Source organism: Tiliqua scincoides, chromosome 13, assembly GCF_035046505.1.
Source record: "Tiliqua scincoides isolate rTilSci1 chromosome 13, rTilSci1.hap2, whole genome shotgun sequence".
Lineage (NCBI taxonomy): Eukaryota > Metazoa > Chordata > Lepidosauria > Squamata > Scincidae > Tiliqua > Tiliqua scincoides.
Window position 1 is genome coordinate 5,843,820 of NC_089833.1, and position 22,312 is coordinate 5,866,131.

General features: G+C 46.6%; 1 protein-coding gene across 1 annotated transcript in view; it reads left to right on the forward strand.

Annotated features, from left to right (window-relative positions):
- RBFOX1 (RNA binding fox-1 homolog 1) overlaps positions 1 to 22,312 on the forward strand; it is a 160,418-nt gene that overhangs the window by 59,776 nt on the left and 78,330 nt on the right. The window contains exons 2-3 of the mRNA XM_066640814.1: positions 5,876 to 6,019; positions 18,248 to 18,301. Of these exons, the coding sequence (XP_066496911.1) occupies positions 5,876 to 6,019; positions 18,248 to 18,301 (198 nt within the window). The remainder of the gene's footprint in view (positions 1 to 5,875; positions 6,020 to 18,247; positions 18,302 to 22,312) is intronic.

Sequence of the window (22,312 nt, forward strand, 5' to 3'; positions counted from 1 at the left end):
TTCAGTGGCTGTTCCAGTTGATCATAGTGTGGCAGTATGAATGAAATAGTAATTTACTCTTCTCTTTCAGTACCCTGTCCTTTGATACCATAAGAACCTAAGAAGAGCCCCGCTGGATCAGGCCATAGGCCCATCTAGTCCAGCTTCCTGTATTTCACAGTGGCCCACCAAATGCCCCTGGGAGCACACAAGACAACAAGAGACCTGCATCCTGGTGCCCTCCCTTGCACCTGGCATTCCAAAATAGCCCATTTCTAAAATCAGGAGGTTGCACACACACATCATGGCTTATAACCCGTAATGGATTTTTCCTCCAGACTTGTCCAATCCCCTTTTAAAGGCATCTAGGCCAGATGCCATCACCACACGCTGTGGCAAGGAGTTCCACAGTTCATTGTCTCCCTGAATGTAATCCATTAGTATCAAATGCAAACCACTTTGAGTGCATGGGTTGAAAAGTTGTACCTAAATACAGGTGTCACCTGGGGATACATTCCCGCTCCTTGTGGATACTGGAAACCGTGGATAAAAGTGAACCCTGCAAAAAGTGGTTTGCGAATCCCCTATTGCACAAATGATTTACCAGCTTGTGATGCAGCCCTACTGTTACTGTCTCTCCGTGCAGTCTGGTTGGCAACCTTCAGTCTCGAAAGACTATGGTATAAGCCTACAGCACCCGGTATTCCCAGGCGGGCTCCCATCCAAGTACTAACCAGGCCTGACCCTGCTTAGCTTCCGAGATCAGACGAGATTGGGCATGTGCAGGGTAACAGTTACTTCTGAGCTTTTAACAAATGCTAACAGGAATCTAGAGGTGTTAGCAGGAGGCAGGTTGAAGGGCTGAATAGAATGTGGGCCCAAGCCTATCCAATTTTCTCAGGATGGTGCAGCCATGTCAATGGGGTGTGCACTGCATCTTGCAGCTGGGGGGCAGTCACAGAGGACTTCTCAAGGTATGGGGACATTTGCTCCCTTACTTCAGGGCTTCATTGCAGCTGCACCAGTGCTGGAAAGTTGGATAGGATTGGGCCCTGTATCTTACAGAGCTTAGCATTGCATTATCAGCTCTCCAACCCATTGGAATTTTAGGTATTGGTGGTACTTAATTAGAACACGAAAAGTAATAGGAGAAAAAGGTTGGAAAAAAATGCCTTAGATCAGTGTTTCTCGAAAAGTGGGTCAGGACCCACCAAGTGGGTCGTGAGCCAATTTCAGGTGGATTCCCATATATTTCAATATTTTATTTTTAATATATTAGACGATGCTATTATGCTATGTGAGTGCATTTGGGAAAATGTTACAGATTTGTACTTTTAACAGGTTACTATGTATATATTTTTAGCAATGATAGTAAACGAGGCTTACTTCTGGGTGAGTGTGGGTAGGATTGCAGCCTAGGGATTGTTAAAAAGTCTCCTGCTTGATGATGTCACTTCTGGTCATGACATCACTTCTGAGTCAACAGAGTCTCATTCTAAAAAGTGGGTCCCAGTGCTAACAGTTTGAGAACCACTGCCTTATATTGATGGAGGTTAAAGGACTGGATTGGATGGGTTTCTAGAGAACCCCTGGGGATTTTTAGCTTAGATGTGTTCATGTAATGATCTTTCCCAGTTGTGGGAGTGGAACTGGGACTTCTAGCGATTCCCCATTTGGCCACCCCTCTGCCCTGAATATGAAACAGCCCTGTCCAGCTCTTTGTTCGTGACCTTAAGATTTTTTAAAATTTAGAATCACTTTCCCTCTCTGATAATTGTTTATTTTTGTTGTGTTGCTATTATATTGTTATGCTCTGTTAATTCTGATTGCATTCATTGCTGTATGTTGTGGTTTTAACACGTCTTGATTTATTGTTCACCACCTTAGTTCCTTATTTTAAGGAGAAAGGCGAGATACAAATGTTTTAAAATAAATAAAATCATTTCTGGGGCACGCATAAACACCCGTTGGTTTTTGGACTAGGGGTAGGCAGGAGGTCTGGTTTAGAGGGTAGAGCCTCCATTTGCCTGAAGATACCATCCGCAGGTCGCCAGTTCAAGGCCACCGGCACCGTGAATTGGTAAGACCTTGAAGCAGCTGACAAGCCGAGCTGAGTTATTCCACCTGCTCTTTGGTGTGAGCAAAGAAGTGTCTTGGCTGCCCTCCATGTGAGAGGTGAAGGAGCGGCTTGTCAGCTTGCGTGGGAGGAAATCGGAGGCCAGAATGTGATACCAGATCAAAAAGATCCATCCGAAATGTGGTTCTTGAAAGACAGAACCTTTCTTCGATTGTAAAAATCCCTACGGGGATTTAGAACAGCCTGCCCATGTAAACCACCTTGAATAAAGTCTGAGGAGAAATCTGACGACCAAGAAAGGCGGTATATAAATACAAATACATGTATGTCAAAGGGTGACAAATTATGGAATTTCTCTGAAATGGCCAAAAAGGTCTCCACCCCCGCCTTGCTGGAAAAGTACAAGGCATGAATTGAAACAGTCCCCTTATTCTGTCACTTCGGTGCCAGTAAATTAAGTTCACGTATGTTCAGAAATGTTCTTACTCACAGATTTGTATATATGCATAGCCTACAATATGATTAATTAGGCGTTCTCTATTGTGATAGAGGATTAAAAGAAAAGGGGGGAAAACTTTTTTAACATTTTGTTTTTATGAGACATGATTAATTTCAATTTTCAGGTGACATAATGAAATTAATTACTTTCGTGTTGTTGAAAGAGAATGTCTCTAAATCTTACTGTCAGGGTATGCATTGTAAGTGCAAGCTGTCCGGACCCCAGAAGCTGTGATATTGAGTCAGACCAGTCCCCCCGTTTTGGACAGGGGGGTCTTTTCCCAGCCCCAGCCTGAAGTGCCAGGGATTGATCTCAGAACCTTTTTCATGCAAAGCAGGGACTGTACTGCTGAGTTAAAATATGAGCACACTGAGGTCTATGTGAGCCTGTCCACCACTTCAGATCTGCTTCCAAGACCCTTTTGTTGATACTCCTACCTTCCTGGGTGTGATGCTGGCTTCCCTGTGGCACTTCCTCCAAAGTCAGGCGTCGGGTGCCTTCTGTATTGACTTGTAGGCCCCAGATGAACTCTTTGAATCTTTAATCTGCAGTCCTATGTGTGCTTACCTGGGAGTAAGTCACACTGAACTCAGACAGTCTCGGGGCCCAATCCTGTCCAGCTTTCCAGTGCCGGTGCAGCCGCAATGCAGCCCAGAGGAAAGGGAACAAACGTTCCCTTACATGGAGGAGGCCTGGAGGTTACTACAGAACTCAGTGCATGCACCATTTACATGGCTACACCGGCCTGGAAATTTGGATAAGATTTGGCCCTCGGTCCCAAAGAAACATTCATAGGCTTTGCAAACAGCTTTTAAATATCTGAGGACTTTTAAATTGTTTTTTTACTCCGTGTTTTATATAGGTTGAGCACTTCTCATCCAAAAATCCAAAATGTTCCAAAACCTGAAACTTTTTGAGCACTGCATATAAATTCAGAGTCAGGAATGAGGGCTGTTGCCAAACAACCACAGATTGACCATGGGAGTGACTGAGATTATTCAGTGTACACAAACTTTGCTTCATGTACAAAATTATCCAAAACATTGTATAAAAATGTGTACATGTGTATACACATGTGCACACAGGCTTTGTGTATAAGGTGTATATGCAACATATATGAATTTTTTGTCTAGACTTGGGTCCCATCTCTAAGATATTCAAACATAAAAATAAAATCCGAAACACTTCTGGTCCCGAGGATTTTGGATAAGGGATACCCAACCTGTACTGGTTTTTTTTTGGTTGGATACTTTCACTATTTTTCCCCCCTGTTGTTTTTATGGTCTATGGTGGATTTTATTGTTCCTTTTCAATTCCACTGTCTGATTTTGTTATTGTACATTGCCTTGATGTGTCGGTAATATGGCAAGATTCTTTAAAGAAAAAAAAAATATAAATACATAAATATTGCATAGATCAGTGGTTTCCAAACTTTTTAGCACCAGGACCCATTAAAAAACAAACAAACCACTCTATCAGGACCTACCTAGGTTTTTCAGACTTTTAAAAAGGGAGATCTAGAAAGAAATAACAGTTTTATTTATTTATTTATTTGCTTGCTTGCTTACTGACTTAATAATCAGAAAAAAGACTCTCACATATCCTCTCCCTATATTTACATATGTTTGCAAACTGCAGGAGCTGAGCTCTTTGCAGGGTAATTAGCAGATACAATATCTGATTTTTGAATAGCCTGAGGCAGGGATATTCTGACTGGGTCATCGCAACGCCCCAACCTGAGGGTCCTGACCTCTGCCCCCTTAAGGGGCGGGGCAGGGGGGGAAGGCAGCAATGCAAATTCCCAGGATCGCGTCGCTGACAGGGCTGCAGAGACTGGGATGTACTCACCAGTCCCTGCAACAGCCTTCCTGGGGGCGAAACCGGAAGTGGAGCGCAATCGTTCTGCTTTCACTTCGAACCAGCTGGGGAGCCCTGCAGGCGCTCACGCAGGTCTCCCCACACTCCCAGGACGATGCTGCAGGGACCGGTGAGTGCATCCCAGTCCCTGCAGCCCCCTGGAGCAGCATGATACTGGGGATCGTGTAGCTGCCTTCCCCCTGCCCCTGTTGTTTCCCCCCCCTGCCCCCGCAAGGGCTTACTGCGCTGTTCAAACTCCTGGAGAGTTTGAAAACCGTAGGCCTGAGGGCTTGAGGCAATTAATTATTTGATCTTTCCTTCACCCTTTGGCAACACCAAAAAATAGGTCGCAACCCACCAGTGGGTCATAAGAACATCGAAGAGCCCCTCTGGATCAGGCCAAAGGTCCATCTAGTCCAGCTTCCTGGATCTCACAGTGGTCCACCAAGTGTTTCAAGGAGCACACAAAAGACACAAGCTGCATCCTGGTGCCCTCCCTTGCTTCTGGAATTGTGAGGTAGCCTACTACTAAAATCAGGAGCTTGCGCATTTGTAACCCGTGATGGACTTTCCCCCCAGAAATTTGTCCGATCCCCTCTGAAAGGCATCTAGGTGAAATGCCATCACCGCCCCAACTTCCTGTGGCAAGAAGTTCCACAAACTAATTAAACGCTGGGTAAAGAAATATTTTCTTTTGTCTGCCTTACTCACCCTGTTTTCTTTTGTCTGCCTTACTCACCAACCCGCTGTTTGGAACCACTGGTATAGATAATAAATAAGCAGATAATGTCATCTGTTCGGTGTAAGATGCCTGTTTGGGTGTTGGGTGGCATTTGGTCTTTTCTATAAAAATAATTTGGATTGGAAATCAAAGCAAAGTCCCCTGGATTTCAAAGCCATGTTCTGGGAATTCTAAATTCCCCCACCCGCAGGAAAGGCGTGTGGATGGGAAGAAGACAGTCCTTCCATATGTTTCACACTTTTTTGGCTCGAGAGCTACTTTGAAACCCAGCAAGGCCCGGAGATCTACTAGGGGGTAAGGAAGCGTCTGACAGACACCCCCTTTAATGTATGGAGCCCCTGCTGGAGTCTAGTCAGTTTTGTCAGTTTTGTTGCTGCATGCCTGAAGAGCAGCTAAAGTGTCAGTTTAGTGTCAGCTAAATATGTCAGTTTCGTCTAGTCACTAGACGAAACTGACATATTAACAGTTTGGAGAGACAGGGCTCTGCGATCTACTCATTTTGCCTCGCGATCTACCGGTAGATCGCGATCTACCTATTGAGCACCCCTGTTTCAGACTCATTTAACTTTTGAAACTGAGCATCTCTTTCTTTCCTTTGCTCACGCGGATCGGGAATTGAATTGTACTGCCGTTTCCTGAGTTGGGAGAGCAGAAAGAGTTCCAGTTCAAGGAGGCGGCTGGAATCCCGATTAACTTTTCTTTCCGTCTCCAATTCTTTCAGCAGACAGACGATGCAGCACAGACCGACGGCCAGCAACAGACACAGTCCTCCGAAAACACAGAAAACAAGTCTCAGCCGAAACGGCTGCATGTCTCAAATATACCCTTCAGATTCCGGGATCCAGATCTCAGGCAAATGTTTGGGGTGAGTAGCATTTTCCTTAAGGTGATCGGTTAAAAACAAACAGTTGTTTTAATGATTGCCTTCTTCATAGCATAAGTGGCTAATCTAGGTCCATGGATTGGTGCCGCAGGGCCAAATCCTATCTAATTTTCCAGCGCAGGTACAGCCCAGCCAATGAGGGATGTACTCCATCCTGCCCTAGGGGAACAGTCATGGGGGGCCTTCCTCCAGGCTGCATTGCCTTTGCTAGAAAGTTGGATAGGATTGGGCCCTAATATGGGCGCACATTACAGTCATTTTACCTGTCCAGGAACCTTACCCCACACCCACCAATAAAAGCACCAGACTGCGGCTTTGGTTTTAAGTGGACCAATTTTATTAACAAGTTTGACAACAGAATGCAGCATGGCTGGTTTAACTATCAAGGCCAAACCCCCCCCCCCCCCCCAGCATGCAGGTGTCGTACACTTGGTCTCACTCCCAGGGTTTTGGGTACTCAGAGTTGTTGGTTCTGAACCCTAGAGCCCTCAAAGATCCCTGTTTGGTAGTACTGCCGCCACCCTGTAAGAGCCAGTGCCTCAGTCCAGGGAACCGAAACCCTCTAGGCTTAACTATATCCCTTGTAGGCACTGAGCACTTTCTTTACTTAAAGTCTCAGTCCTCAAGTTACTAGTCCACAATGAGGATTTTTGGTAGCTTGCTGAACGGCTAGGCAGGATTCTGAACCTTTGTCCCCAACAGACAATGAACCAACATGGTAAAAAGATTTTTACTTTATTAAGTACATAGGGTTACAAAAAGTTACAAAGGCAGCAAATGCTGGAGGCATAAAAACGTCTAGGAAACACATCAGCATAAAACAACAAAGCTAACTGGCTAACTCTATTATTCTCTAACCCTCACCTGGGTCAGCTTCTTTTGTAGATCCTCAGGCCAGTTACCTATGGCCACATGGTCCTGGCAGGGCAGGATGTGCACCCACCACCTCTCTCACCAAGAGACAAGGAACAAAGACCCTGTCCTTGGGAAGTGGGGCTGGAAGCTCCCCTCTCAGCTCTTCCCTCCCCCCTGGAGATCTGCAGCTGCATTCCATCCTTGATGGGCGTCTTTCTGGCTGCCTATGTGCTACATTATCACCTTCCATTGAGTTGTAAATTCCTAGCAGCTAGGACTGCAAGCCCCTTGCAAGCCCCTTCTGTGTTACTGGGTTACTGTGGTTCAGGCTTTGCAATGCTACTAGGCCTAAACTGTACATATTCATGACAGCAGGGCACTAAGAAAGGGGAATGACTGTAGTCATCTACCTGCGCTGCAGGTATCTTAGGCTGAACCACCTGACTCAAGGCCAAGTCCAATCCAATGCCTGGGTCAGCCTGTTGTCATCACCCCCTAAGGGTCAAGGCAGCTGAACTGCTCAGCCTATAGGACAAACTTTTGCCCGTTCAGTCAAGCCTTGCCAGCCAGCCTCCTTCGAGCCAGTCAGGTGTCATAAGGACAGTCAAGGCCTGCCCCTGACCTTGCTGCCTTAGAGCCCAATCCTGTGCATGCCTACTCAGAAGTAAGCCCCATAGTAGACAATGGGGCTTACTCCCAGGAAAGTGAGGATAGAATTGCAGCCTCAGATTGGGACTCCAGATGACAAAAACCGTCTACCCAACCCCTCACACATTGTGCCAAGTGACCAAGAAATGAACAGACCAATTAGGGAGAAACCGAACCATTTAAACCCAGACCTCATCCTAGTCAGTCTGGGGTAGGTGAAAAAACTGCCAACCAAGGCCAGCAAAAAATTCCTACTGGGCCCTCAAAAGAGCAACCGGCTACTCTCGCACCGGGTGACACAAACCCTAGTGTCACAAACGTGTGACAGGCTGTGAGCAGAACCTGGGAAAATGTAATTTTCTCAAGGGCTACGAACATGGCGTTTGTGCAGTCAGACAACAGAGAATGGGAAGGGGGGAATCATTTTTCAGGATCATTTTTCCGAATTCCTACCGGCACAGCAGCAATCCAGCAAGACTGGAGGAAGGAGGAGGGAGTTGAGGGACTCATTGTGATGGTAAGGACCATAAAGCTGCAGGGAAAGGTGTCGGAGGGGTATCAGGCTGAAACCCAAGCCAGTGAAGGCTTTGAGCTTCTTAACGCTGCTCCTTTTTGAAGTGAGCATTTCCTGGTTCACGTCCTACAGTCCCTGAGGTTTGGTTGATGATGGGCCTCGATGAAGGCATCTATGAGACTGCCTTATACTGAGCCGGGCAGGTTGATACTGCCTGGAACTGTTTGACTGGGAGCAGCTCTTAGGTATCATTTCCCAGGCTTTAACTGGAAGTAGAATCTGAGACCTTCTGTGTGTGACACTGCGCTCTGCCATTCAGCTATAATTGTTCTCTGTTTAAATGGGAGCGTACGATGCTGTTGCCTTGAGTCAGACAGTGGGCTTATCTGGCCCAGCTTTGACTAGCTGCAGCATCTCCCAAAGAAAGAGGCCTTTCCTATCACCTACTCTCTGACCCTCATAGCTGGGAATTCCAGGCATATGCTCTAACCCTGAGTTACCTGAGCTACCCAAGACAAAAACGATGCTGTGGCAAGCTGCCCCTGGTGGACCCCAGAGAAGTTCATCCTGGTTGGGGCTTGGTCAGTGGTGTCATTAGGGTTTGTGTCACCTGATGCGAGAGGCCATCATGTCACCCCCATGGTGGACTTCCTCCCATGCACTGGGCAGGCTGACATCCCAGGCAGTGGGTGTGGTGACGCACTATTCCACCACCTCTGCTGGTTTTTTGGCCAAAGCTTTTGATAGAATAGAGATATCTCAGTGTGGTTTGTTTCAGGGCATTCTGCATGAAATTACGCATCGATTGATATATAACATGATGGAATTATTCGAAAATGCCAAGATTTAAAAATTTTCGGCTAGCAGTGGTGTCATCCCCTCCTTGCGCGCGTCACCCAGTGTGGCTCGCACCTCCCCACACCCCTTAGCAACCCCACTGGTCCTGGTTCAAGTCTTGCACAGCCAGTAATGACAGTGCCAGCTTTGGGAGTAGTTGCACTAGCCGGAGTTGAAATTGTGAACTGACAGCCCACTCCTGAGCTGCCTGTGGCGCCCAGGCTTGGCAGCACCGAGAAGGGCTGCCGCCGGATCCGGCGCCTCCTGAGCTACCGCGGGAGATGGAAGGCGCCTCGGGAGAGTAAGGTAAGCAGCACCGCAAAGGGGCTACTTGCTTTACCACAGACCAAAAAGTTGGTGGTAAGGTAAAGGCGCTCGTGTAGGGTGTGCAGCCCTATATGTGCCTTGGATCCTGCGGAGCAGAGTTCCGCTCCACAGATCTGCCTCCCGTCCCTCCCCCAGGCACGCCTCCAGCCCGCCCCCTACCCGCATCACACCTCCCCGTCACACCTCCTCCCTGCCCTCTCTCTGCCCCCACCAGCCTCCCCCCTCCCCAGAACGCTTCCTCCCCATCCCCGTCCCCACCCCGCCTACCGTTCCGCACCTCGGCAGTCCACCGAGCCGCGGAAACTGGGTGACCGCCTTGCGCTAGCCCAGCACCGGCCGGCGCTGGGTTAGCATGGGCGGGAGTCTGGCGGTGAGGCCGGCATGGAGCCGTGCTGCCGGGCATAGGGTTGTCGGTCCCCGAAAACAGAGCAAATCAGTTCAGGGACTGATAAGTCTTCAAAGTGCATTGTAATAATTGATTACTCTTTGATCTGTGTTAGGCATATTATTAGTGCCTGGGTATAGGTGCCCATTAAGATAGGAACGGGAGTAGATGCCAGTTTAATATCAAATTAGAGTGCTCATTATTGAAACGGGAAGGGAAGCACTTTTAGAATTCTTCTTCGCTCGTTCCTGTTTACAATAATAAACCAGGACCATATAGCATCTAACAATAAAGAAGCGCACACCTAGTTACTATGGGTGAGCTGAATTCCCTCCTCTGGTTTTGCTAACCCATTTTCAGGCAGTGATATGGGTAGGGGAGATTTCGCAGGGTTTTTTTTGGGGGGGCGCTTATGTGGTGGTGCTTCTTTTCTTGACTGGCAGTGCCATTTCCCCCACTGTACACCCGGTGAGAATGTAGCATAAGGCTGAGAGGAATTCTGGGGAAATTAAGAAGGCCATCTCTACTGCTGGGATAAGTAATGTTACATCAAAGCAGAGGAGTTGGGGGTGATTTCATCTAGGTTTGGTGCTGGAGTGTTTTCACAAGTTAAATTCAGAATAGAGGTGAAATTTCTTCCCAAAGAGAAACACCTTGGATGTTTAAGGGAAGCCTGTTGAGTTTCTTCAGAAGAATGAGATGTTTTTGGAGTGGGGGAACCCCCCCCAGCCCAATTTCTCACACCCCCAGCCCAATTTTGCCCCCCAGTTCCTCCCAAAATTCAAGTCAGAAATGATCCATAGAGAACATTGGTCTCACTCTTACCTGTCCTCCACACTTATTACAATGGGTACTCACTAATTGCACAAGACCGCTACAAATTAATCAACGAACAGTGCAATCCTATGTGTATCTACTCAGTACTGATTTCAGTGGGACTGACTCAAAGGAGGGTCTCCTGTATTTCTTTGCAAGTTAGTCCCATTGAAATTGCGGAGAATAACATCCAAGTAGATATCCACAGGATTCAGTTGCTCATCTCTGGTCGATTAAGGCTGCAATCCGATATACACTTTCCTGGGAGTAAATCCTCATTGAACATGATGGGGCTTACTTCCAAGTAGGCATGTATAGGCTTGTGCCCTAATTGACTCATAAAAGTTTCCAGACCTACCTGAGACATTTCAGGCTGCAGCAGGTTGAGAGTAATTCTCTCTCCTCCATATGGAGCGTTTTCTTGTAGGGCAGTGGTTTTATTTCTGACGTTGGTGTGCCAGTGTTCCACACTGCCTTTTGTGGGCTTGTTAATGACACATGAAATAACCAAATATGACAGTGTGAGTGATGTATTGAGAAATGCCACACTCCAAAATTGTGTCACATTAAGAAAAGAAAAGAAAAAAAGGATGCAATCTCTGGCTCATTCATCCTATATGCTCCCTTGAATTAGCCAGCTCCTCTTTGCTTAATGTCGAGGCAATGAAACCTCCTAAATTATGTACCTGCTGATTAACTTGCTTCTTAGATGGAAACAGACAAGCCTTTTGTGGCTGCTACTGGATTATGACCAGCCGCGATCTTTGTCATTTTTTTTTTTTAAAGGGGATTAATTCCTTACCAGGGCAAGAATCAGAATACAGGTGGAGTCTGTGGATTTTATATACCTGAATCTGACTCAACACAGGTACCCTGGACCCACATTAAACCAGACTTGGCTCCACCTGAACCCTCCCAGGTGCTCTCTCCGGTCACCTCCAGAGGGCTTTCTGAAGTCCTTAGAGGCTGTGTGCATCTGCCCCTGGCCTCTGTGGGCTTCAGAAAGCGCTTCGGATGCAACCAGAGTGGAGTGTCAGTCCCCTTCAGAGGGTTTAAGGGGCTGAAAGCCGTGGATTTGCTTATCCGCGGTTTTCGGTAACCGTGGGGGTGGGGTGCAAAAATGAATCCCTCGCAGATACCAAGGCCCCACCTGTATGTTTATAGGTGCCTTTCTCTAGATTTTGGTCTGGCACTTTTGAACCTAACTAGAAATGCAGGAGAAGCTTTAATTAGTGATAGTGAAACTTATACATTCCTGTAGCTCAACATACACAAATCCTGGCAATTCCTAACTCTTGCCTCAAATATGCAGCAAGTTTTATGACCTCAAAAGTTATCCTTTGGCTCACATTTCGACTCAACTTCTCTTTCCCTGCCTTCCTTCTACCTTGACTTTCATCCCATTGACTTTCATGGCTTTTCTCTTTCAGCTTTTTTTTTTATTATTATTGCCACATTTCAAATTTCACCCACATGCTTTCCTCTTTCGTCCAATTTCATCCAATCTTCCATAACATTCATAGACATTTTAATGTTTATTTTTCTTTTATTTCTGTTCCTTTAGGTTTCTCACACATTCACAAGTGTTATATAGTTAGTTATGTTTTTCTCTGGCCAAAATAAATTTGCAAGCTAAATAAGACTGTGATTTGACATTCATCCGTTTTTTGACTTTCATCCATGCTCTGGTCCCTAACCTGATGAAAGTGCAAGGTATTGCTGTATCTTCCTGTGCCCATATCCAAACCCCCTCCATCTTCTCTCCCACCCATCCCCTGCTTTCTTTCCTGCCCTAGAAGCAAGTATTAGAGAAGGGAGGCTATAGAACCGGGCTGGACAGAGGCTATAGAACAGGGGGACAGATCTGGGTTTTGGATGAATCAGTCCTTCTGGTGAGCAGACCTTACCATTCTGCCTGGGCACCGCATGTAGTCCTCCCCAATTGGGGGGCAGGGATGCTCTGGGCAGTCGCATCTGTCTAGATGTCCTGTTGTGTGGCCTTCTGGAATGCCAGGCAGCGGACTCAACTGCCCAGAGAGTTCCTGTGCCCCATCGCGGAGGACTACACACGACACCCAGGCTGAATGGAAAGATGTGGTCCAAAGGGGGACCGCGTTTCCATTGCGCAGCGGTGGTGAGTTTGACCACCACTGCTCTAGAACAGGGGTGCCCAAACCCCGGCCCGGGGGCCACTTGCGGCCCTCAGGGACTCCCAATCCGGCCCGCAGGGAGTCCCCAGTCTCCAATGAGCCTCTGGCCCTCCAAAGATTTGCTGGAGCCCATGCTGGCCCAATGCAACTGCTCTCAGTCTGAGGGTGGCTGTTTGACCTCTCATGTGAGCTGTGCGACAAGGGCTGCTTGCTGTTTGACATCTGTGATGCAGTAGCAGCAGCGAAGGAAACACCTGCTTTGATTTGTGCAAGGTCTTTTATAGGCTATCGCAAGACCTTCATTCATTTATATAAGTTCCATCTCTAATATATTCATTTATGTAAATTTATTCAAATTTTATTTCCGGCCCCACTACAGTGTCAGAGAGATGATGTGGCCCTCCTGCCAAAAGGTTTGGATAGCCCTGCTCTAGAAGAAGGGAGGGAGGTCATCCCCTCTTTGGCACTGGTCACATTTGTCAGTTGTCCTGGGAATATTCTATTTCCTAGTATCCTGGTTTCTATGTCACCGCCATTGCAGCATGGCAGCTTTCATGGAGATTGAGTGGGGAGAGACCTTCTCAGGGAAGGAGGGAGCATGTAGGTAGGTGAGAGGGAGAAGGGGGGTGGGAAGGTTAGAGAGGGGTTAGAAAAGGATAAGACCCTGTCACACTTCTGATGATTTCCCTGGGCACAAAATAATTCAGTTTTGCTCAGATTGGGACTGAGAATAAATCACACTAATTTTCCAAGTTCTGAAGAAAATAGTTTTGTTTCTCAGAACCCAGTTTGGAGTTTAACTGGGGAAGATTGTCCCATCACTTGTTTCCAACAGTAGCAGCTATAAGTTAGTACAGGATAAACTAGATTTGCAAAGGTTTCTTCACTCCCAGTGAAGTGTGAAGCAAATTTTGGGGCTTCACCTCTAACTAAACTTCAGAAGGATGTTGAGGAAAGTCCAAAGTTTCAGCTAGCTTGATAAAATATCTAAGTGAAATTGGGAATTCTTTGTCATATAGCCTGCCGCCCCCCATGAACCCAGAGGAAAACCAGAACTTTGATTGCTCAAAGGCGCTCCACATATCACTAGGCAGGCTTGCTAATATTGGCCTGCCAATATTGCTAAGATTCACTAAGAAAGCAATCCAGAGTGGCATTTGAGTCAGCTCAGGTGCCACTATACCAGCTCCTGAGTGTCGCAGATATGCCGTGAGGCATGTTTGTGCCAACTTGGGAGCTGGTTGGGCTGGCGCAATGGCCTATGCTGGCTCAGAAGAGCCAAATCCTGAACTGTGCACCAGTCCATACCGGTAAGTTTGCACTGGGTGGCGCAAGTGATGGCAGAGGATGGTGGGAGGATGTTCTGGGGCGGGGAAGGAGAATTTTGGGGTGAAGGAGGGCGGAACGGGAGATGGATCAGGTCTGGGGGTTGGGATCAGCTGTGGTCATGCAGGCTGCATCCAGTCACTAGGATTCGCGTCACCCGGTGCGGGAGGCCTGCGCGTCACCCCATGCAGTGGGCGGGGCAATGCCCCCGGTGGTGGGTGTGGTGATGTACCATCGCCCCGCCCCCACTGGTTTTTTGGCTGTACCTTTTGGTAGAACACAGATATTTCAATGTGGTTGGTTTCATTGCATTCTGCATGAAATTACGCATTGATTGATATACAGCATGATGGTCTTATTCCTCCAAACTCTGATTTTAGTGATTTTGAAAACTTGTAGAGTCACACACCCATGTCAACTTACTAACACCTTATTGAAGCAGTTCTCAAACGTTTAGCACCGGGACCCACTTTTTAGAATGACAATCTGTCCAGGACCCATTGGAAGTGATGTCATGGCCAGAAGTGACATCATGAAGCATATTAAAACAAATAATTATAAATAATTAAATTAAAATAAAAGAAATAATTAAATAAGGGGGAGCCAGTCCTGTTCCACCAAGTGAATCTACTCTGAAGTAAGTCCCATTGTGGTCAATGGGGCTTACTCTCAGGAAAGTGTGGCTGGGATTGCAGCCTGTGAGCCCAATCCTATGCATGTCTACTCTGAAGTAAGTCCCATAGTGGTCAATGGGGCTTACTCTGTAGCCTGCCTGCAATAACAACCCCCCCCCCAAAAAAAAAGAATCAGTGAGATTTCCAGCCCTCCCCAGTGCCCAGTTTAAAGTTCTTCTATTTCAGGCATATCAATACAAAGATCCTCCTGGCTTTGCAAGTGCAAAATAGAAAACTTTCCCCTTACCAGTTCAAGCCTCTTTTCTTTGTCCTTCTTAGTGGGTGGGGGGGCTGCCTTCTGGAGCATTTGTTGTGCTCCAGGTTCATCGGATCGGGACCCTTCTGGTGGCCTTACATTCCCCTTTGCCTGGCCTGACCGAAAGGCAAGGCACATCTGCCTACTCATGAGTAAATGCGGCCATGTGGCTGAGTTTGCTTTCCATAGATCTCAATAGATTGCAGGAGGGAGGGAAGGACTTCCTTCTCAGGTGTTTTGGGGGCTGCATTCATTGGATCAGGCCCATTCTGACGTCCTTGGAGTCCTCTCTGCCTGCCCTTTCCGAAGGACTAAGGCAAGTTCGCCTACTTGCGAGTAAACTCTGCCACTGGCTTCGATTCCAGCTCAGACTTGCAGCTGGGAGGGAGTGAACTTCTCAGGTGTTTTTTTTTGGGGGGGGCTGCATTCATTGGATCAGAACCATTGTGGTGTCGTTGGATTCCTCTCAGCCTGCCCTTTCCGACGGACTATGGCACGTATGCCTACTTGCAAGTAAACGCACGATACGGCTCACTTTCACTTTCCATAGGGCTCCATGCATTTTTTCTTTCCGGTTTTTAAGGAGCTATTTCAATTGTTTTTTGCATTGCACTCCGCTGGGATTTCCACATCCAACGGTGTGCGGCATGACAGGGTAGCTCCTGAAGCCATAATGTTAGCGCGTCCTCCCCCCCAGGGTGCGTCACCCCCCGGCGTGTCACCCTGTGCGGCCCGCACCCCCCGCACCCCCTTAGTGACGCCAGTGGCTGCATCCTAACCTCCACTCCCAGCCCAGGAAGCATTACACAGGCTACTCAGATTTGTACCAGCTAAATAGCTGGTGCAGATCTGAGTAGCCGCATAGGGGTGGCTGGAGATCAACACGGCGTAAGGGGGAAAATATCCCTTTACCCTTTATCCCTTTACAAAGTCTGCAACTAACCTGTGCTGGATACAATGCAGGAAATAGTGACCTGCCTGTTCCAGTGCAGGTTAGGACCGGGCTGTAATTGTTTACTCAAACAGGTGCAGTGGGCCCTCCTTATCCACATTCTTGGTACCCATGTATTTGATCATTTGCAAATGCCAAGCCCATGCTGCGGAGGGTCTCCTAGATCCACCTGGAAGCCACTTCCCATTTGTGCCAGCTGCTTCTGGTCATGTCTGCAAGGTGTTCTGAGGTGTAGGGAGGCTTCGCACAACCTCCCCACACCTCAGAACACCTCCCAGATACGACCAGAAACAGCCAGCATGAATCGAAAGTGGCTTTCAGTCATGTCTGAGAGGCTTCTGAGGAAGCCGGGAGGCTATGCTTGACCCCCCAGAGAGCTGGGTGCAGCCTCCAGGTAAGTTTTGCAGTGCCGAACCGGGTCTCCTGAAGATTTCATTAACTGAGGATTTCTCAATCTGTGGGAGGGTCCTGGAACAAATTCCCCACAGACATTGAGGGCTGACTGTACCATTAAAATGAGTAGGAACCATGCTATTGTGGAGTTACCCTTCATTACAGCAGTGCTTGGATGGGGCCCTGGCCTCTGAGCGGCCCGCTTGGAGGCAGGCTGTGCAGCATGGCCTTTCCCAGTTTGAAGAGACACTTGGCCAACAGTCTGAGGCAAAGAGGCAAAGAAGGAAGGCCCGTAGCCAGGGAGACAGACCAGGGACAGACTGCACTTGCTCCCAGTGTGGAAGGGATTGTCACTCCCGAATCGGCCTTTTCAACCACACTAGACGCTGTTCCAGAACCACCTTTCAGAGTGCGATACCAGAGTCTTTCGAGACTGAAGGTTGCCAACATGACATGGATGGGGAACTTCCTGGTGGATAAGGACTTCACCTGTTTGGTCTTACAGTCAGTGTGCAATCAATAGCTTGCCTTTCCCTGAAGCAGAGTTGATGTAGTGTATTGGCCAAGAGACTGAGCAGCTACTCAGGTTGCCTCCAGCTTGGATCTCACCTCTGTCCACGAACTCACTATCTGGTTCTAAGTTAGTCACTCTCTCTTGGCCTCATTTCCCCCCCTCCAACTTACAGTTGCCCCAAGGAATTGAAGTAAATGAATTAAAACAATTCCTACAAAGTGATGTGAACCCTCAAATGCTCATTGTTGAAGATCAACCCTTGCCTTGCAAGTTGGAGTCATGCTCTCTGCAGGGCAGAACGCATCATACTGTCCAATACCTGTAGTATGACTGCTTGGGGAGCTTAAAAAGCTCTGCAGTTCTGGAGAACAGTGATGGAAACAGTCTGAAGACCGCCTACCTGTCACCTTTTAAAACTGCCCAAGAAGCTGTTCTCTGTAGCTACATTTGACCATCATCCTCATCCCGTGATGCCTTGTGAGCATGTGGGCTCCAATATATTCATGGAGCTTCTAGCAAAGACTACAAATTTGAACTTATCGAGTCTGCATCTCCACATATGTAAATCTGCCCCTGTGTTGAAAGTGCATGGAGAAGGCATTGCAGTCTGAGAAGCTCCAACTGTGTTCTGTAGCATACAGGAGATTCTAGTTCTCAACCAGTGGTATGCGTACCATTGGTGGTACTTGAACTGGTGGTACGCGACCTCTCTGACCTTTGCTGAGTCACTCACAAGAACAGTGTAACACTATTTTGCTTTATACGGTCGACAGATCAAGAAACTGGTTTCAATGGTGCAAGTTCAAGTATCTCATTAATCATATCTTTGTCCATTCTATTCACATGTTAAAAATACAGTGTGCATTAAGCACAAATATATTATTTTACACAGTATGATTCAGTCTTTAAAAAATTATCTACTCCCCCCCCCCAGCATTGGTTCCCAACCTATGGTTTATGGACCACAGATGGTTCACAAGACCCTGAGAAGTGGTCCGTGAGGTTTCAAGAAAACAAATCATTGTTGATTACTTCCAGCATCTCACTGAGCAAGCAATCTCCCAAGGACCACCAGTGAGGGCGGAGAACGGACTGCCCCCAGCCATAACCACTCAAGTCTCAGCTGTGGCTGAGGGCGGTCCCTTCTCTGTCCTCTCTGATAGTCCTTGGGGGAGCGCTTGGGGGACAGACCACCAGAGTGGGCGGAGACACAGGCACCCCAGACACAGCCACATGTGGTCTACAATGATTCCAATTTTTGCTCCAGTGGTCTGTGGCTTCCTAAAGGTTGGAAGCCACTGCTCTATAGGCTTTGGAATTTTACATACTGGTGGTACCTAACCGTGAGAAGTGTTACATCATGAGACAGAGGCTGATAAATGCTGTTCTAGAACATTTCAATTCTGTGGTTCTTTTGAACTAATTCTAGTCCAGAACGCAAAAAAAAAAAAAAATCAGTATTTTCCGGTGGTACAGATAACTGAGAAGGGTTCATGTGGTGGGTGTTTAAATGTTCTTAATTAATTAAAAAAATACTCATGTGACTTTTTTGTTTCTTTGCAGCAATTTGGTAAAATCTTAGATGTTGAAATTATTTTTAATGAGCGAGGCTCAAAGGTAAGCAGCCGAATCCACCTGTGGAAATGTTTAATGTGTTTAAAATGTTGGATATGAACAAAAGAAAGGGACTGCTCTACTGTCACAAATCCTTTCTAAGTATTCCCTTTAACAGAAATGCCTACTGGGTTTTTTTTTTTCTTGTCAATTTCCCAAACAGTGTGAAATTCATTGGCCTAATTTCAAATCCTTTAAAAGGGGATAATTTTAACTACGATAAACTGTCTCCAGTTAAATGGGAAGATTGCTTTCTGTTTTTAAATATAATCAAGTGTTGTCTGCTAATTTTTTTCCTCCTTCCTTCATAATTGCCTTACTCACTTTGTGAAATTATTTCAAGCTTGTAGGGGGGGAAAAAGAGAGAATGAAATTGTTAGAGCAGGTATTTATTCCGCTTTTGAAATGGAAGCAAGTAATATAATCTAATATCCTCTGAAGTAATTACTTGATCAGGTGTGATTTTTTTTTTTCTCAATTATGAAAGCGCGGATGTTTTCTTGGTTAGTTACTAAAATGCGCTGTGCAGACGCTTTGAAATTCAATGTGTTCTTTGTATTTCTACAACGTGTAAGAGATTTAGGCCACACTGCTTGGAAATTGCTTTAAAAAAAAAAAAACCTACATTGTACACAACCTGATTTATGGATCTGTAAGAGCTGGGTCATGTACGACCTGGGTCACGTAAAACCTGGGTATGTAGGTAATCCAGTTGGCAGACCGTAGAAGTGAGCCTGGGGCTCACAATTCCTTGTTCAGGTTGCAAAAGAAAAAAAAAAACCTATAATGAAAGCTTGAAAACCTACATACAATGATGTGAATGATATCTACACATGTGGGCTACTGAATGCAGGTTATTCTGTGCATGGTGATGGGCCCTTTGAAAGTCCACTCTTGCACCTTGCCACAGGGACGAATCTATATGCCCAGGTCCTACGTGATCTGTACTATAGGGAACGACATAGATTATCTGAATTGGAATATGGCTACGTGGGTGCAAGCCTTGTCCCGTCCCATATCAAAAGTTGCAGTTCTTGCCCCAGCTTCTTCTGATGGGAGAGGAATCCTGTCCCAGTGGGGGAAACTCAGAGTGCAAGGATCATGCCACCAGATGGGTTTTGGTGCCAGTGGCCATTTCACACTGAAGCCCAATTCCACCATCTGTGCCGAATTCCAGTGCAACTTGCAATATCTTAAGGTAATCAAGAACCAGCATTATGGAATTGATGTTATCTTTGCTCTACAGACTGGTCAACATTTCATTTGTAAAATGCAGCAGGATATCCTCTCCCTATCCCATTTTATTTTGGGGATGAGAATTAACCAGAAATTGCTGCTGTCTCACATTATTTCCAAAGGTTAGGCTACATATATTATCAGAATGTGAATATGTTTTGCTTGTCTTTATTTTTTCTTGGTAATAACTAAAATTTTAGATTTTGCTGTCAGAGATACACAAACCCTTTGGAAGCTAAAAATGCAAGTTCTGTGTTTGTCGGATCACATATTTAAAAATGGTAGTGAACCCAGATGATATGAATTGCTTAACGTGGTATACTCCGTAATGAATATTGGTGTGAAGAGTTATTGGTTTAATAAGGCAATATTTTGTTTCGTAGGGTGGATTTAGTCTTGCCAGTCTGTAGCCTTCGTGCATTTTGGTGCATGCACAATTCTTGTAGCCAAGGGCTGCACCGTTCATTTCATTGCAAGCTGCAGGTCAAAGATGGCTCTGCTTGGTGGCAAGCAAGTTCTTCCAAGTTCTTCAGTAGTCCTGCAGTGACTGGAAGGCCCCCCCCCCCCCCAAAAAAAAGGAACATATGAAACAGAAAGATCCACCAGATCCCACCAGGGGTCCATCTAGTGGAAGACTGTATTCCTCCTTCCACTTTGGCCAACCAGATGCCTCGGAAAGTCCACTAGCAAGACTTGAAGGCTGTTGCCCCAGCAAAATCATATTCAGTTATCAGAATTGGAGGTTCCATTAGGTTGTAATTGCTAACAGTCATTTATAGACCGACCCTCCATGAGTCGGTCTAATCCAGTGGTTCCCAGACTTATCTGGGTCATGACACCCCTGCAGCATCTTCTTCCCAGCTTGCGATCCAAATTTCTTGCAACCAAATCTCACGAGATTTAGCAAGATCTGGGATAGCAGATTTTGCAAGATTAAAGATGCTGATCTCAGAAGCTAAGCAGGGTCGGGCCTGGTTAGTACTTGGATGGGAGACCGCCTGGGAATACCAGGTGCTGTAGGTTTATACTATAGTCTTTCGAGACTGAAGTTTGCCAACCAAAGATGGTGGCACCCAGGTTAACAGGTAGGAGGGGGCACTGGGGACATCCGAGGGTGCTCCTTTGGGTGCACTGTTATGTCCTAAGGTGTCGCAACATACACTTTTGGGAACCCGTGATCTATAAAGCCATCTGAAGCCCACCCCTGCTGTGGCAACAGATTCTGGAAATTAACTGAAGATGCCCTGTCCTTGCTGGTCCTGAACCTGCTGACAGCAGTTGCCTTGAATGACTCCCAACTTCTAGTATTATGTGAGAAGGTTTCTGCTGTCTATTTTCTCCACACTGTGTTTAAGGGTGCAATCCTAACCCCTTATGTCAGTGCTTTCCAATGGGACATGTGCTGCATCCTGCAGTTGGGTGTCACTCACAGAGGCCTCCTCAAAGTCAGGGAATGTTTGTTCCCTTACCTCAGAGCTCCATTGCTGGAAAGCACTGGCGTAAGGGGTTGGGATTGCGCCCTTAATGTATAGACCTCTATTAGATCTCCCTTCAGCAATCCTTTGTTTTCCAAAACGAAAAGGAAAAACCTTAAAATACTTGATTCTTTCTTCACAGGGAAGGTATTCAAACCTCCTGATCATGCTGCTGTTTTTTTCCAGTTCATAGTATCATTTTTGAGATGGGCTGACTCTCATTCTCTTACCTTCGCAAATGTGGGAGCAGTCCGTACTGTAGGTTCCTGTAGGCACTGCCTTGGTAACATTGGAAGATCTAGTCTACATAGGAGGGTGTCTTAATTCCAGAGGCTGGTCCAACCAGACTCTACTTTTCCCAGGTTTAGATTGTAACCAAGAAAAGCCAGACCACAAAATGTATTAGTAAGATCAGGGATGGGCAGACTTTCAACTTTAGGGATCCTGGACCTTTAACAGTTGTGTAGGAAAGGGAATTTCAGCAGGTGCAGCTTCTCATCTCACAGATGAGAAGCTGCACCTGCTGAAATTCTCTCTCCTACACAAAAGATCCAGGATCCTTAAAGTTGAAAGTTTGCCCACCCCTGAGTAAGATGAAGACTTATTGGTATACAGAGGAAATGTTTGGGTAAGAGAGAGCTTATGTATTCAAGCATGTCCCTTCAGCTGGTCGGGGATTCCTGATTCCACTGGGGCTGATTCTGGGACACACCTGCACACTTCCTTCACCCCAAGGAAGTCCAAAGGGCACTGGCATTCCTGAGCCTTTTATACCTAGTCTCAGTAAAGCTGCTAGATGTTTGGCTTTTGTGAAAGAAAGAAAGAAAGAAAGAAAGAAAGAAAGAAAGAAAGAAAGAAAGAAAGAAAGAAAGAAAGATTTTTCCATTTGGGCTTTGCCTTATCTCAACTGCACAGTGCTAAATTGTGTTAAGCACAGCTCAGTGAATATAGAAGACAACCACTATGGGGTGGTAGAATCTCCAGAACTTGTTAAAGGAGCAAGCATATACACTACACCAGGCTGACAGACCATCACATGGCACTTTAAACCTGGAAGCAGGTTTCTCTAAAGCAGGGGTGCCCAAACCCTGGCCCGGGGGCCACTTGCGGCCCTCAGGGACTCACAATCTGGCTCACAGGGAGCCCCCAGTCTCCAATGAGCATCTGGCCCTCTGGAAACTTGCTGGAGCCCATGCTGGCCTGACATAACTGCTCTCAGTGTGAAGATGACTGTTTGAGCTCTTGCATGAGCTCTTGCAAGGGTTCCCTCTCCTGCTTGCTGTTTCAGGTCTGTGATGCAGCA